The sequence below is a fragment of the Nycticebus coucang genome, chromosome 6 (assembly GCF_027406575.1).
Source record: "Nycticebus coucang isolate mNycCou1 chromosome 6, mNycCou1.pri, whole genome shotgun sequence".
Classification (NCBI taxonomy): Eukaryota; Metazoa; Chordata; class Mammalia; order Primates; family Lorisidae; genus Nycticebus; species Nycticebus coucang.
In genome coordinates this window covers 15,630,093-15,645,393 of record NC_069785.1, presented here as the reverse complement: position 1 = coordinate 15,645,393, position 15,301 = coordinate 15,630,093, and the positions used below count along the sequence as shown (strand labels likewise).

At 37.8% G+C, this 15,301-nt stretch overlaps 1 protein-coding gene across 22 annotated transcripts in view; it reads left to right on the top strand.

The window, feature by feature from the left end:
* The window catches only part of MIA2 (MIA SH3 domain ER export factor 2), a 100,578-nt gene extending 88,316 nt beyond the window's left edge, over nt 1-12,262 (top strand). For all 22 annotated transcript variants that reach the window (XM_053593280.1, XM_053593277.1, XM_053593279.1 and 19 more), the window contains 5 exons: nt 755-913; nt 4,400-4,522; nt 9,481-9,539; nt 10,435-10,669; nt 11,710-12,262. In XM_053593280.1, the coding sequence (XP_053449255.1) occupies nt 755-913; nt 4,400-4,522; nt 9,481-9,539; nt 10,435-10,669; nt 11,710-11,876 (743 nt within the window). In that variant the 3' untranslated portion in view covers nt 11,877-12,262. The remainder of the gene's footprint in view (nt 1-754; nt 914-4,399; nt 4,523-9,480; nt 9,540-10,434; nt 10,670-11,709) is intronic.
* Nucleotides 12,263-15,301: the final 3,039 nt, after the last annotated feature.

Here is a 15,301-nt window from a genome sequence, read left to right as displayed (position 1 = left end):
GCCGGCGCCCTATCCTTTTGAGCCACAGGTGCTGCCCAGAGCTCCAGTGGCGCAATCGGTTAGCGCATGGTACTTATATAGCAGTATTAGGGCATAATGTTTTTAATTAGATTGGTTAAAGTCATTTTGGGTTTGTTATGTTACAACACTGAGATATAACTTTTTGCATGGCTCTTAAGTTAGGCTGAATACATTTTAAAAAGAGTTGTTTTAGATACCTGGAACAAAAAACAAAACCTGGACAACAAACAAAAAAACACACGGGCAGTGCTGAGAAGGACAAAAAATATACTTGGAGTAGTAGCAAAATTATTGAAATAGGTATATAGCCCCTAAGATGACTATTTTAAAGGAATCATGCTCATTTTGACACTTGATATACTAGTTTAAGCAATAAAACCTTGATTTTTTAGTTACCTTATTACATCTGGCTTAGAAATCTTTACTTAACACTTTCTATATCTTTATTTTTCAGACTTAACACTTATAATTTATGATTTAACCACTGATTTTATGTAAAATAATGGTGGTGATAACATTTAAAAATGAATTTTATAAGCAAGAGTTTATATATGTGGAAAATTATTTTTCCTTGTCATAGAAATGGCTTAGTGAGAGAATTACAGTAAACGTGTCTTAATGAAACTTTTGCTGGTCTCTCATCTTTTAAAGAACATCTTGATTTTATTTGAAGATAAAGTCTTTTGCTACTTTTTAAGATGAACAGATTTGTATGTTTTTTCCTTTTAATTAGGCTCAAGAGGCCCAGGGATTCCTCTGGACCCTCAGATTACCAATGAGAGAGGAGAACCCAACTGTGATAAATTAATAGATCCTCATAGGGCCCCGTCTGACACTGGGTCCCTGTCACCTCCATGGGAGCAGGACCGGAGGATGATGGTTCCCCCCCCAGGTATGTAAAGAGAGTAGTTGTTGATATTTGGAAGGCAGACAGCATGTGGAGAGTAGGGGAATGGAAGAGGAGAGGATTGTGTGTGTTCTCTCAGGAAACATCGGATGCATTTGGGAAAACAGGAGATTTCTGAACAGAATACTTTGAGATAGTTCTTTATGTTACAGAAAGCTATTTCCCCCCGAAATGGAATGTCTTTATTGCTTTTGTTGCTTATAGAGTAATACATGTTTACTTTAGAAAATCCAAACCATGAGAAATGTAGAATTAGAAAAGTGAAAAATCTCCCTTGCAGATACATATTTTGTAGACACTTTAAAAATATACAGTCATAAGCACAGGTATTTAAATTCTTTTATCACTCCTGTGCAGTTGTACTATTTACCCTCTTGTAATGGTTTTTTTCACTGAACAATATATCTTAACCAAAATAAACATTTTTACCAGAAATAATGCAGTAACTGCTGTTCTCCTCATAGCTGCAGCCTTCCCAAAGAATATGCTTCACGTTACTCAGCTAAATTTATTTATGCACAGTGTTTTAGGGACACTATTTTGTGAAGTGAGCTATGCCTGCTTTGTGTAAATTAGTTACAGGTAAAAAAATGTTACTTCACAAACCTTGGGAGGGTTGGAAAAGAAGACTAGTGGGGCACAAAAATATTTTTCTGCAGTGGGAGTGACTTAAAAAAATGTCTGACTCTGAGAATTGGCCTTTGCTGTGGTAGTACGTGTGTAGTTCATGAGGTGATGGCCCCTTATCCTGGGGCTTTCCTTTGTTATTACAAATACTAAAATATCAGCTTCAAAGGGACAGAGATTTATGTCACTTTCATTCACTGCTCTGTCACCTAGTTTCCCTGCCCCCCAGGGCAATGCTAGGCATGTAGTTTTGTGGTAAATATTTGTTGAATGAATGAATACCTGAATACTTCTGAGAAAGCTGAAGGTTTTTTTTATTGTTTTCTTATTTAGAAATATATGTGCTGTACCTTAAGAACTTGTAAGGAGGAAGTGTAGTACATCTTCTTTTAAAGATTCCTTCTTGACCTTTAATTTAACATTTACCAAGAGTATTTAGTTGTGATAAAAATAAAGATTAATAAACTACAGCTCCTGTCTCAAAGGACTTGATTGCTAGATTTTTTTTTTTTGAGACAGAATCTCACTCTGCTTGCCTGGGTTGGGTGCTGTGGCATCATCATTCTCACCACAAGCTCAAACTCTTTGGGCTTGAGTGAGCCTCCTGCTTCAGCCTCCCGAGTAGCTAGGACTACAAGTGCCTGCCACAACACCTAGCCAGTTTTTCTATTTTTAGTAGAAATAGGGTCTCACTCTTGCTCAGGCTGGTCTTGAACTCCCATGTTCCTGAGCTCTACCCGCCTCAGCCTCCCAGAGTGCTAGGACTCTAGGCATGAGCCTCCAGGCCTGGCCTCCCGTTGTCTTACTCTGTGATGTTCTTCCTGTTTGTTTCATTGTTCCCCTTGATCTTCAGTGTTCCAGTTGCACTCTCCCTGTATCCGGACATCTAGTCTATCCGGCAGGCGTGAGCAATACAGGACAATAAAGAATTTTAGTCCTCAGCAAAATCTCCTGCTACCTAGTGTAGAGAGATAAGACTTAAAGGGGAATTAACTTACCGCCCCTCTGTACACATTTTTAAGTGTTAGTATTCTTGGTTTTAAGTGTTTAAAAGAGCAGAAGGTATGTGGCTGCTATTTTTGTCATTGTGTATCCTTTGCTGATTTGAATAATGGGTAGCAAAGAGACTAAGCAACTATACCTTCCTTGGTGGTGTAACCATGAGTTAAGTCTGGTCTGCAGCCTTGCATGTTTAAAAGCTGTTTTTCTTGAAGAGCTGAACAGAGACATATATACTGTACAGCTAAATTGTTGAGGACAGTTTTAACTCATTCTTTGGGAAACAAAAGCAGGTTAGGCAGATCACAGTACCTGAGACAGCTTTGGAAGGACAGACGTAGGTTTTGGCTTTCCTGGCTGTGACCGAGGACGTTTGTGCACACTTTTGTCCTCCTGTGCTGCGAATATTCTTTCATATAAGATTCATGTGGTGGAGTTATGATTTGTCTTAAGTTAGGCTCATTTTGATCTCCTTGAGGAGGTCACGGAGGCTTTTCTTATCAAGATGTTCTAAAATCTTTGTGCTTTTATCCTCTCAGAACAGTGGTTCTCCACCTTCCTAATGCTGCGACCCTTTAATACAGTTCCTGTGGGTTGTGACCCACAGGTTGAGAACCACTGCTCTCAGAGGATGATTTTACTTTAAAGTTGTAGCCAAATTTTTAAGCCATTACTTTTTGGCACATTTATTTTCTTAATCACTTACATCTTCTTGTGTAGTGATGTCTTATAAATTACAATGATTAGTATTTGGTCCATAAGTTTTTGCTGTGTGTATTTACATAAACTTTAAAAGTCTGTGTTGGATTTGTCTTCCAGGTTGAGGAGAGATGAGGATGCAGGGACAAATGTTGACAACTTTTTGCGAAATTTTGCTTTGAATGAAAAAGAGAGATGAGATGGTAGCTGGAGGGAGAGGTGTTGTTGCTTTTTAAATGTGGATATATTATAACATGTTTATTTGCTGATGGGAGTAACATAGGATAGAAAGAGAAATTAATGATGTATGGGAGAGGGTATAGTTACAAAAGTGAAACCTTGGAGTATTAAGCAAAAAGGATGGGATCCAGAGTGTAATTGGAGAAATGATTTTATTCATTGTAAAAAGGAGTAAGACAGAGAAAGGTGTGTACAAATGTAGAAATTGGGTGAGGGTAAGTGGAAATGTCCAGGTGCTTCAGTTTTCTTGCCGTGGTGAGATCACCATCAGCTGAGGGAGATGGGAGAGGAGAGGCTTGTGAGAGATATGAAGAGAGAGAGAATGGTGTATGCAGTAGCCATTGAGGAGAGTGGGAGAACTCAAACTCAGGGAAGTGTCGTATTGTCACGCAGGGCACCGCTAGGCATTAATTTGAAATTCATGGTCATACATTTGAATGAGGCCAGCATAGCATAGATATGCTATGAATATAGTTTCTATAGTTTCATAGTATCTGTGAAAATCATAATGGTTCTATAGAAACTATATTCATAGCAATAAGCTTAATTCCTCATTACAGTTACTTTGGGATGCTTACTTTGTGGCAGGTATATGTTAAGTGCCTTTTATTAATTATGTATGTATGTACTAAAACTAAATTCTGTTTCCATGCATTCCAATTTACACATAACAATTGAAACTTTCAAAATGCAAAGTAGCAAATTTTAATTGTATTTACTATAAATGTGAAGTTATTGTCTATAGTAAAATATGCAGTTTTTTTCCTGAGTGTTTACTAGCGTCAACCAGAATATAGGTTAAAGTTTTCAAAAGTAGGAGAAATGTCTTAAGTTCAGTATATTAAACTTAAGCAAACTTAATTTATGTTTATATTAATAAAGATACTTAGAGAACTTTTTTTCTAGCACAAACATATCCTGATCCAGCTCTTCCTCCACAACGGCAAGACAGATTTTATTCTAATTCTGGTAGACTGTCTGGACCAGCAGAACTCCGAAGCTTTACTGTGCCTTCTTTGGATAAGACAGGTAAGAAAGGTTTTGTGTTTTGTCTCTTTTTTAAAAATACTGGTGGCATGCTTAAGAACTGGAAGCTAGGGTGGCGCCTGTGGCTCAGTGAGTAGGGCACAGGCCCCATATACTGAGGGTGGTGGGTTCAAACCCAGCCCCGGCTGAACTGCAACCAAAAAATAGCTGGGTGTTGTGGCGGGCGCCTGTAGTTCCAGCTGCTCGGGAGGCTGAGGCAGGAGAATTGGGGAAGCCCAAGAGCTAGAGGTTGCTGTGAGTCCTGTGAGGCCACGGCACTCTACCGAGGGTGGTAAAGTGAGACTCTGTCTCTACAAAAAAAAAAAAAAAAAAAGAACTGGAAGCTAGATTAAGAACTAATACAGTTGCTATCTCTGGTAGTTCTTACTACCAAGAATCTCTTTCCTGAGGACATCTTGGTTTTATGTTTCTTGTTACGTTATACACAAACATGGCATCTAAATCATGTGGTTTGAGCATCGTTGTAGGTTTATTGTACATACCTATGATGGTGAACTTTGTTTCATGACTGTGTCTGATTTTTTCAGTCCTCTTTCATATGTCCTAGTTAGTAAGTAGGGAAGTTAGATGAAGAAATGTGAATTGTGGAAATCTGCCAGAGAAGATAATTTACATGTATGTTTTGTATGCAGTTTTAAAACTGGTGATTTAATCAGTTACCTTGTTTGAACATTTCATACTTTGATATATTTAACTTTTACTGAACAATCTACTATTTTTCAGCCACTCTGTTACTTAAACTACCTCAAAGCAAAACACAAATTGGGAAATATTTGTATTCTTTGTGTCAATTAGAAGTATACAACATTAAGAAAATTAAAAAAAAAAAATTTTTTTTTTTTTTTTGCACATTTTGGCTGGGGCTGGGTTTGAACCTGCCACCTCTGGCATATGGGGTCGGCGCCCTACTCCTTTGAGCCACAGGTGCCGCCGAAAACTTAAAAGTTTTTAAAAAGTATGGAATTAATACATATTTATTAGTAAAAGATTTCCTCAGAAAAGGACACATACAAGGTGGCCATAAAGTTGTGTGAAATTTAAAATAGTGTGCAATTCTAAATTACTCATGAACTTTCTGGCTGCCCTTCTTTGGGGAGGGTTATTATCCAGTAGAAATACTTACTGTTTTAGAAAATCAGTATTTTAAAATAACAAGCTAAAAGGCAGATCTATAGTCTGCTTTTCTATTTAGGTCATAATTAAGTTAATATTTTCTATTTGGCTTTAGGAATTGTTTTTCCCTCATTACTTCACACTTAATGGAATGAAAATATATATGTGATTAAACATCCATTTTTAAACTAATGCTATTTAAAAGTTTTTCCATCTCCATTTTTTTTTTTCCCTGCTGGTTGAAAAAAAATCTAAAAATACTTTTTAAGTGCTCACTGTTAGAAGGTACCCTCCATGGCATGATATAGGATATACTTAGAATGAGGCCTGGTCTCTGCTGATAGGAATCTAAGAGGAAGGACAAATGTGTATGTTTATGTAATACTGGTCAGAACAGTAGGTCCCATTAGAGACTGTGCTGTATTCAGACAAAGAGAGAACCCCTGTCCAGTTGAAGATGAGGAAAAATTCCATGAAGGAGGTGACGTTGGGCTGCTTTTATGGAAATTTAAAAAATTGAGCAGAAGCAAAAATAAAAAACAACAGCACTCATCATTGGTGGATAATGGCTGTAAAACAAGTATTTATCAGTTGGCAGTGCTTTCAAAGGCTTAATGAGTTAATGTGTGTGGAGGTGTTTTGCAAATAGAAGAATTCTGTGTAGTATAAGACTAATAGTTTCTCATTATATGTACTTATATATGTGTGTCAGTTTATGTTTTGTATATTATTTGGTCAGTTTATGTCAGTACATGAAGAAGCGATAGAGTTGGTGAGAGAGATAGTATGTCAGTACCTGGTGAGAGAGACAGTTGGAACCTCTTGACTATCCCCAGTGCTCAATACACATCTATTAAATGAAAATAAATTATCTCATTTAATCTTCACAATAGCCCTATGAAGTAGATACTTCTATGCTCATTTTATAAAGATATTGGGGCACCCAAAAGTGCTCCAGATCTCAGGTAGGAAGTATCAGAGGGCAAAATTGGAATCCATGACAGTCTGGCTCTACAGCTGAGGTCGTGATCCCCATTCTTCAGTGAGGGAATCGTGGACCTGTAATCGATGCACTGAGTATCCACTGAAGGCTTCTCTGTGTGACAGGCATCGTGGTGGTGGTTATATTTCAGTGGGGAACAGGAGCTCAGCATTCCTTGTACCTTAGGGTCTTGTAAAGGCCTAACGGTAGTTATACTGCGAGTGACATTTGTTCTGAGTACAGCATGTGGTGTTTTGAGTGTGTGATGGTCAAGAAAATTTGTTGGAGGAAGTGACATACATGTTGAGAATTAAAGGAGGGGTTGGTTGGACCAAAATGATGATAATGATGATGTTCTAGGAGAAGAGAATAGCATCTTTAAAGATTTAGAGTTAAGGGTGCCTAGTAAGTTATGGCTGTGACATGGCATGTGAGTCAGAAAAGTAGCTAAGAGGTAAGTATTGTGTAGATTTTGCAAGGCCTTGCAAACTCTGTTCAGAAAATTGGACCATATTTTCAGACTAATGGCAACTCATTAAAGGATTTTAAGTACTGAAATGATACAATAAGATCTGCATTTTAGAAGAATTTCGCTGGTTGCATTATGGAGAAGAGATCGGAAAGATAAAGAATGGAGGCTGAGTAATGTTTTAGGAGACTGTGATAGGCATTTGGATGAGGGATGGTAGTGATTTTGCAGATGGGGTAGATTGACATGAACAGACATAAAAGAAAATGGAATTGGGAGGATACAGGATTGAAGGCTGTGGAGAGTGAAGGAGAAAGAGTCTTTAGATGTTGTTGAGGTTCTTGGCTGTGGCACTTGGGTGAACCAGAGATGTTATTTATTGTTCTGACACGAGGAACACTGAGCAAGTTTGATAGGAAAGATCGTCAGTTATGTTTTGAATTTATAATATTAGTGGCACCTGTGATACCTCTCATGACTATTCAAGGAGGCAGGTCAAGCTGTGAAGTCCTAGGGGCAATGTCTGGTTCTGAACTGTAGCTAGGAAGTCAGTTGTATCTAATTAAAGCTACAGAACTGGATGGGATGTTTGAAGGGGGGAAATGAGAAGAGAATAGGGGTGAGTATAGAACTCAGGATGGTCAGAAGTAGTAATTCCCATCAAGAGACTGAGAAGCAGTAGGTGGAAGGAAGGAATGGAGAGAAGGAAGATTCTGTCACAGAAGTCAAAGGCTGAGAGCGTATCATGAGGGAAGGAGTGGTCAGCAGTGGTGGGAAGTGATGTAAAATAACGACGAAAAGTGTCTATTGTAATTTACCAAAGACACTTTTTTTTTTTTTGACACAGAGTCTCACTGTATCACCCTCAGTAGAGTGCTATGGCGTCAGAGCTCACGGCAACCTCAAACTCTTGGGCTTAGCAATTCTCTTGCCTCAGCCTCCCAAGTAGCTGGGACTACAGGCGCCTGCCACAATGCCTGGCTATTTTTTGGTTGTAGTTGTCATTGTTGTTTGGCAGGCCCGGGCTGGATTCGAACCCACCAGCTCAGGTGTATGTGGCTGTTGTCCTAGCTGCTGAGCTACAGGTGCCGAGCCCAAAGAGACCTTCTGATTATAGGGAAAATAATTTCAATGGAGCAGGCATTGCAAATTGATTATCGTAAAACGAGGACACAATGGGAAGAATTCTGAATAGTAGATATAAAACAATTCTTGATTGTAAATGAGAGACGTGGTTGGAAGTGAAGACTCTCTTTCTATCTAATTTTTAAATTGTCAGGTGAGACCTGGATCTATCAGAAAGGTAGGAGGAAATCAGCAGAGGAGGGTCCCTGAGGAAGTGGGAGGAGAGGGATCCTGTGCTCAGGATGAGGGTTCCAGAGAGATCCTTTTCTGGGATGATAGGAAAGGTCGTCAGAATACAGCTGCAGTATGCTTGCATGTTTTGTCACAAAAAGTGAAGGGAGTTTCTAAGCGACTGGTGTAGTAGGTTTGATGAGCATGGAGACTTGAAATTGCTGAGGAGATAGCTGGAGACAGAAGGGACATGGAGACACAGCTGAGGAGTTCGGTGAGGTGCTATAGCCTGGCTCTCCAGCCTGCTCGGCTCTTTGGTTTTTTATTTTTACCCCCAGCAGTAGCCAGGTGGCTCAGGTATAAGCAGAGCAGAAACAGAAATTTGGACTTGGAATGTTATCAAGCACACGTGGAAAATGGCCAAAAGGGGAAGGATGTTGATGGCTGGCTGAAGTGATGGACCTGGAGTCTAGTTAATTGGGGAAGAAGTGAAGGAAGGAAGAAACCAAACGTTAGATCAGAAGTTTGGAAGCATCCGTGTCATCCAGGGACAGGTGTAGTGAGAGTAACTAAGTGAGAAAGCTGGAAGAGAAGAGGTAGTTGTGGTGAGAAAGAGGGTGGGTTTAATTTATGTCCTCAGAGGCCAACCAGTTCTTGGTAACAGCAATGTTCAGGAACGTTTATTTAGGAACAGTGACTAAATGTAAGTGGCTTACATGATGAAAGAATAGGGATGGGAGGAAGAGTGGGAACATGAAAGGGAGGGAGAGAGGGAGAAAAGATTAGAAGGAAGGAGAAAAGTTCTTTTTTCTAGATGTTTTTTTAGGGTGCTGCAGCAGCAGGGTTGCCTGAGAAGGAGCTGGAGAAATCACTGCCACACGCTGTTGCAGAACTAAGGCCGCCAAAATTTCTAGGGACTCAAACTGCCCTTAATAGCCCCAAATGTAGGTTGGTGGCGTCCAGCTGGTTTATGTGCCAGCAAAGAGGATGGGAAAATATTAATGTCCTTTGTGATCTGGAAATATTCTAGGAAAGGAGTGATAAATCATGTGTTTTTCATGGTTTAACTTTTATGTCTAGATGGACCAGTATCTTCAGAAATGGAATCTGCTAGAAATAATACCAAAGACGATCATGGTGTAAGTACAAAAAGTGGAATTTAGTCTATGTATTCAAGAGCCTTTTAATCTCTTATCTACTAGAATAGAAATTTAGCTGATAATCTGATTTTTTGATATAAAGCTGTTTCTGTCTTTGACAAAAATATACTTCCTACTTTGCATTGAAACTGCTTCTTTTCTGGATTGTGACCTATGGTGATAAAGTGCAACTTACAGACAGGATTTGAGTTACTTTACTAGTTACACAAGATTTTAGATTTCCTCCCTTGGATTTCTATTTGAATATTTACAATTTTTTTTTTATTGTGTGTATAATACTGATTTTGATTTCCTCGAAACTATGAACATTAAACACCTCGCTTTTTCTTTTTTTCAGTATGTACTTGATGAAAGAATGTATGTTTTGATACTCTTAGACTATATAGACATATATTTTTTGAGACAGAGTCTCACTATGTTACTCTTGGTAGAGTGCTGTGGCATCACAGCAACCTCAAACTCTTAGGCTTAAGCGATTCTCTTGCCTCAGCCTCCCAAGTAGCTGGGACTACAGGCGCCCGCGACAATACCCGGCTATTTTTTTGTTGTAGTTGTCATTGTTTACAGGCCCAGGCTGGGCTTGAATCTGTCAGCCTTGGTGCATGTGGCCAGCGCCCTACTCACTGAGCTATGGGCACCAAGCCTATATTTTTGTGCTATCTTTAACCAGAATATCATTTTATTGGTTAAAGTTATTTTCTATTTACTTAATAAATATTTGTGATAGCTAAAAGCTAGCTATGTAAACACGGAAAACTATTTGGAGTGTGAAGTTTGCTAAGACTGTCAGAGCTTTCTTCTAAGCCTAATTTTCAGGAAAACCATTGCACATTTTGCTGTTTTTTAATGATTGCCATATGTCCGTTTATTACAGAATTTAAATGTGCCCAATTCATCTCTCCTTGCTGAAAGTGAAGCAGCAGGCCCTGGCTTTGTTCCTTCACCTCTTCCTCCAATGAGAGGACCATCGTTTCCAGTGGATACGAGGGGCCCGTTCATGAGAAGAGGACCTCCTTTTCCTCCACCACCTCCAGGAAGCATGTATGGGGCTCCCCGAGATTATTTTCCACCAAGGGACTTCCTTGGTCCACCACATCCTGCATTTGCAAGTATGCTTTAAATAAAATTCAATTATGTGTTTTATACAGTAAGTCAGAGATAACAATCTTACTATCTATTCATGTAGTAATACAGTGGAGGGAAAATTTTTCTAGCATTCAGTGAGTGTGCCATTACTTTTCCAAATTGGGAAGACAGCCAGCCAGCCATCAGTGGACTATATGAGGCTTCAATTTGAATAATGTGAAATTATTTCTATTTTAGTAGTCAAGGAAGTCATTGGCTTTTTGCAGCTGTTTTATGGTAAAACTAAAATCTGTATTTCACTTTGATAGAAACTAGTTATTGTGGCAGTTAGTTAAAATAATTATAACTTACCTTTTAGCATTGAAATTACTAAAATATTTTAAAAAGTCTTTTTTGTAAGTAGTTCCCATGTAGTCCTACTTACTTAAAACCTAAAATGTATTTATCATGTTTGGCCTAATTGTCTGGTGGATGTATTAAAATTCTTTCATAGCCTCACAAAAGAAAAATGGGGTAATTTATTGCTTTGTATCTATACTTTACCATTTAGAACTGTAGATTTCTACAGAATAAATATATGGTTATATAGTCATTCCTTTCCTCATTCCTCTATTATAAATTTTCAAGTAAGTTAAAATGAATTGGGGGGGGGAATTTTAGGATAGTCTTGGATATAATTAGAAATGTTTTAGTATATCAAATCAGAATTGGGAATCACCAATCTGAATTTTAAGTCTGGTGGAAATTAAATTCCATAAAAATGTTTTTTATAGGAAGTCTTATATATTTTTTAAATAGTTCCTTTCCTTTTTAAAAAGTGTTAAGGTAGCACAAAATTTGCATCAAATATTACTGATATTCCCTTTAATCATATGTAGTTCAAGAGACTACATTTTTCTTTTTCTCGATGTTGTAAAAATTAATTTTTAGAGCAAACAATTATTCTGGTGTCCATTTTTAAATATAAGAATAGATACTAAAAGTTTATAAGCTAGTGATTTATTAGAGTTGCAGTACAGGTTCTTCAAGTTAAAAAATGTATTTTACCAATCTCTTTGAACAGTGAGAAGTGTCTATCCACCGAGGGCTTTTCCTCCTTATCTTCCCCCGAGAGCTGGATTTTTCTCTCCACCTCCACCTTCTGAAAGTAAAAGTGAGTTCCCTGCAGGGTTGATTCCGCCTTCAAATGAGCCTGCTACCGAACGTCCAGAACCACAACAAGAAACCTGACAATGTTTTTGCTCTCTTCAAAAGTAATTGTGACTTATCTCTCATTTTCAGTTTAAGTAACTGCTGTTACTTAAGTGATTATACTTTTGCTCAAATTGAAGCTTAATGGAATTATAATTCTCAGGATAGTATTTTGTAAATAAAGATGATTTAAATATGAATTTTATGAGTAAATTATTTCCATTTTATTTTATTCTAGATAGTATTATTTTAATTTGATTAATCTACTACATAAACAATAATGGGAATTTTATACATGTTATCTTGCAGGTGGGGATATTATAAATTCCAAGGCTGTGTCTTTATGCCAAGAACTGTATTTACTGTGGTTGTAGACAAATGTGAAAATAACTTCATGCTTAATAAAAAATTTTAGTTGGTTTAAAGATTTGTTTGGCATTGATAATAAAATCAGCTAGTTTTTCCATAAGTAATGGCTCTATTAGTTTTTTACTTGTAACACCAACTTTGAGGTTTAAAACTAAAGCTTTGTGTGGGTCTTTTGGATCCAATTATCTTAGCACAAACATGTCCTTGCTCTTATAAATAGACCTGAATGACGCAAAGTAACAAATTAATCTGCTTTTAAGTCGAAATTCAATATATTTTAAAGAAAACTGGGAGATTATCTAATAGTGAATTTCAGAATTAGTTCATTCACTGGTTGTCTTGAACAATTTCTTGTTTTTCCTCTTCATTTTTAAGATACTGTTTTCTGTGAGGAATGTTGAGATTTACTACAGGGTAATTGTATCAAGACAGGATAATTATATTGAGCTTTGGACTCAATATCTTTAGAGTTTTTCCCTAAATCAGGTTTTTAATCTATTATTAGTCTTCTTCCCGAGGATAATATGATTATCCAAGGAAAGACAGGGCAGTATAACTATTATAAGAAATATCAGAACCTCTATAGTTGACCACCTCCCTACACTGACCACTCCTTCAGTTGACCTAATTTTCATAGAGCAGAAGTGTAGCACATGTGCGTATTGGTGCACTAGGCCTAGCTCCTTGTGTGGCCCACCTCTGTATGTTGACAAGTTCGCTACAGTCCCTTGGGTGGTCACCTTCAGAGGTTCTGCTTTACTTCTGTTGATTAGTTTGTGTTTTCAGTTGTTTACTTAGATTTTTTTCTTCAGTGCCAGACGCCAGAAGATAAAATTCTTGAATAAAGCAGTGATGCATTTTGATTGGAACACTGCATACTGGCATTTTCTCAGATGTTGTTCGGAGCATGGGTCTTGTGAGGTATTTTCACTCCCTTTCCATTCTCACCCTCAGAAAAAGGCTTAGAGAGACAGTCTTTAGGTGAGATGCTAAGATAAAATAGCAAGTAGAATGAGGGGTGTGAAAACGTCATTGCATTTGGCATTTGCTATGGTTTGAATGCCCAAAGATTCTTAGGTTGAAGGCCTTATCCTCCGGTTGATGGTATCGATTAGATCACTAGCTTGTCAGCTTATTAGCTCAACATCCTTTGCTAGATTTACAAGCAAATAGGCCTTTGGCATGTCTTCTTGGTGAAATATCTGTTTTTTGAACTGGGCAGTTTCTTTTGTTGTAGAAGTTTTTTTTTTTTGACATTACTTTCAGTCTTTCCTGACTCACAGGCTTATGAACTCAGTGCTTAGGTCTTCCACATCCTCCTCCTCTTTGTAAGTGGATGGTATTCTTTAATACAAGTTTAATGTAGGACGGTTAACCCTTTATAAACATTTACAATTTATGCTAACTCATTGGTTAGTACGGAAAATGAAACTCTTATTAATGATAGGGAGCTTACACACTCAATTCAAGATTTAATAATTTTTTTCCTTAAATAACATTTAATTGTTTCGAGGCAGCTATTTGGTTTTCAGTGACTACTTTTTTTTTTTTTTCCAGTGACTACTTTTAAGGATGCATTCATAGGACCGATAAGATAGTCCAGGGAAATGGTTATAGAATTGAGGCAGTGTCATCTCAGAAAACTCATTTACATATCAGAATCCATTTTGATATCTTAGAAGTTTACTAAAAGGCCGAATTCTTCAAACTAATTATGCCTTCTTTAATTCAAGCACTGTTCTCTTGGCAAGAGGAAGCTGAAGCTTATCCATGAAGGTGAAGGTGCTCAATGCGAAAGTTTTCTTCTAAGCTTAGATTTGGACTAAGAAACTGATACCCCGAAAACCAGCATGGTCTGTCTACATTTGTACCATCTTAAGATTAGAACTCTCTATCAGCTATTTCTGTATTGTTCTTGGCATTCAGGACTGCTAAAGTCACGTGTACTTCAAACCTTCACATTCTCAAAAACTTAAGTGTGAATAAACATTTCGTAAACTATCCTCTAACATATTTGGAGATGGGCTTTTATACCAGAATTTTACATAAGAGGATAAGTATTATAAATCAACCTTCCTTTTAAAGTCTAATGGCAGAAAACTCAAGCCTTGTGCATTGTTTTAAAGTCTAATTGAGAACGTTTCTTGGGCCGTCAGTACTGGTAATCTAAAAATTTCCAAATATTGGAGTTTGGACCATGGGAAGAAAACATGAATACTTCAGATGTTTCCCATCTTATAAAAAGGTATCAATCTATGAGAGCTAATCTGTGTGTTCCAGAAAACAATCTGGCGTAGACTGGTACTGTCAGTAGAGGAGGCTACAAGTGACATTCACATTAGCAGTTTATGCTTCTACTTTTCTAAGAATAGAAGCAATATGTTTAACAATTTCCCTTATCCCAAATCCTCAAACTCAACATCTTAGGCACAGAGTCTAAACAAATCTGGGATGTTCTCCCACAGAGAAGCAGTAGCACAACTATGTTCTCAAAAATACTGTCTAGGTCAGCAGCTTTCAACCTACGGGTCGCGACCCACAGGAACTGTATTAAAGGGCCACGGTGTTAGGAAGGTTGAGAACCACTGGTCTAGATGGTTTCCTGTAAAATCAAATGCTCGGTGGCCACACTCTAAGCAGCCTGCATTAGTTGACATTAAGTGCCTTCCTTGTGCCGCAAATCCATCTAAGCTTCTGGTTAGGTATTTTTTAATATGTCCAAAAGAAAACACCTGCTTTAAGTTTACAGGTGGTAAGGATATCAATTCCATTTTTAAGGTTAGACTATTTTGTGCTTATTGAAAAAAAGTACTAAAGAAAAAAGTTAAATCACAAAAACTTCTTTATGTCATTTAAAGGCTATGTCTCTAGCTGGGACATTAAAAAAAATTAATCTCGACTCAGCACCTGTAGCTCAGTGGCTAGGGTGCCAGTCACATACATTAGAGCTGGTGGCTTCAAACCTAGCCCAGGCTCGCTAAACAACAATGACAACTGCAACAAAAAATAGCCAGGCGTTGTGGCAGGTACAGTAGTCCCAGCTCCTTGGGAGGCTGAGGCAAGAGAATCACTTAAGCCCAAGAGTTACAGGTTGC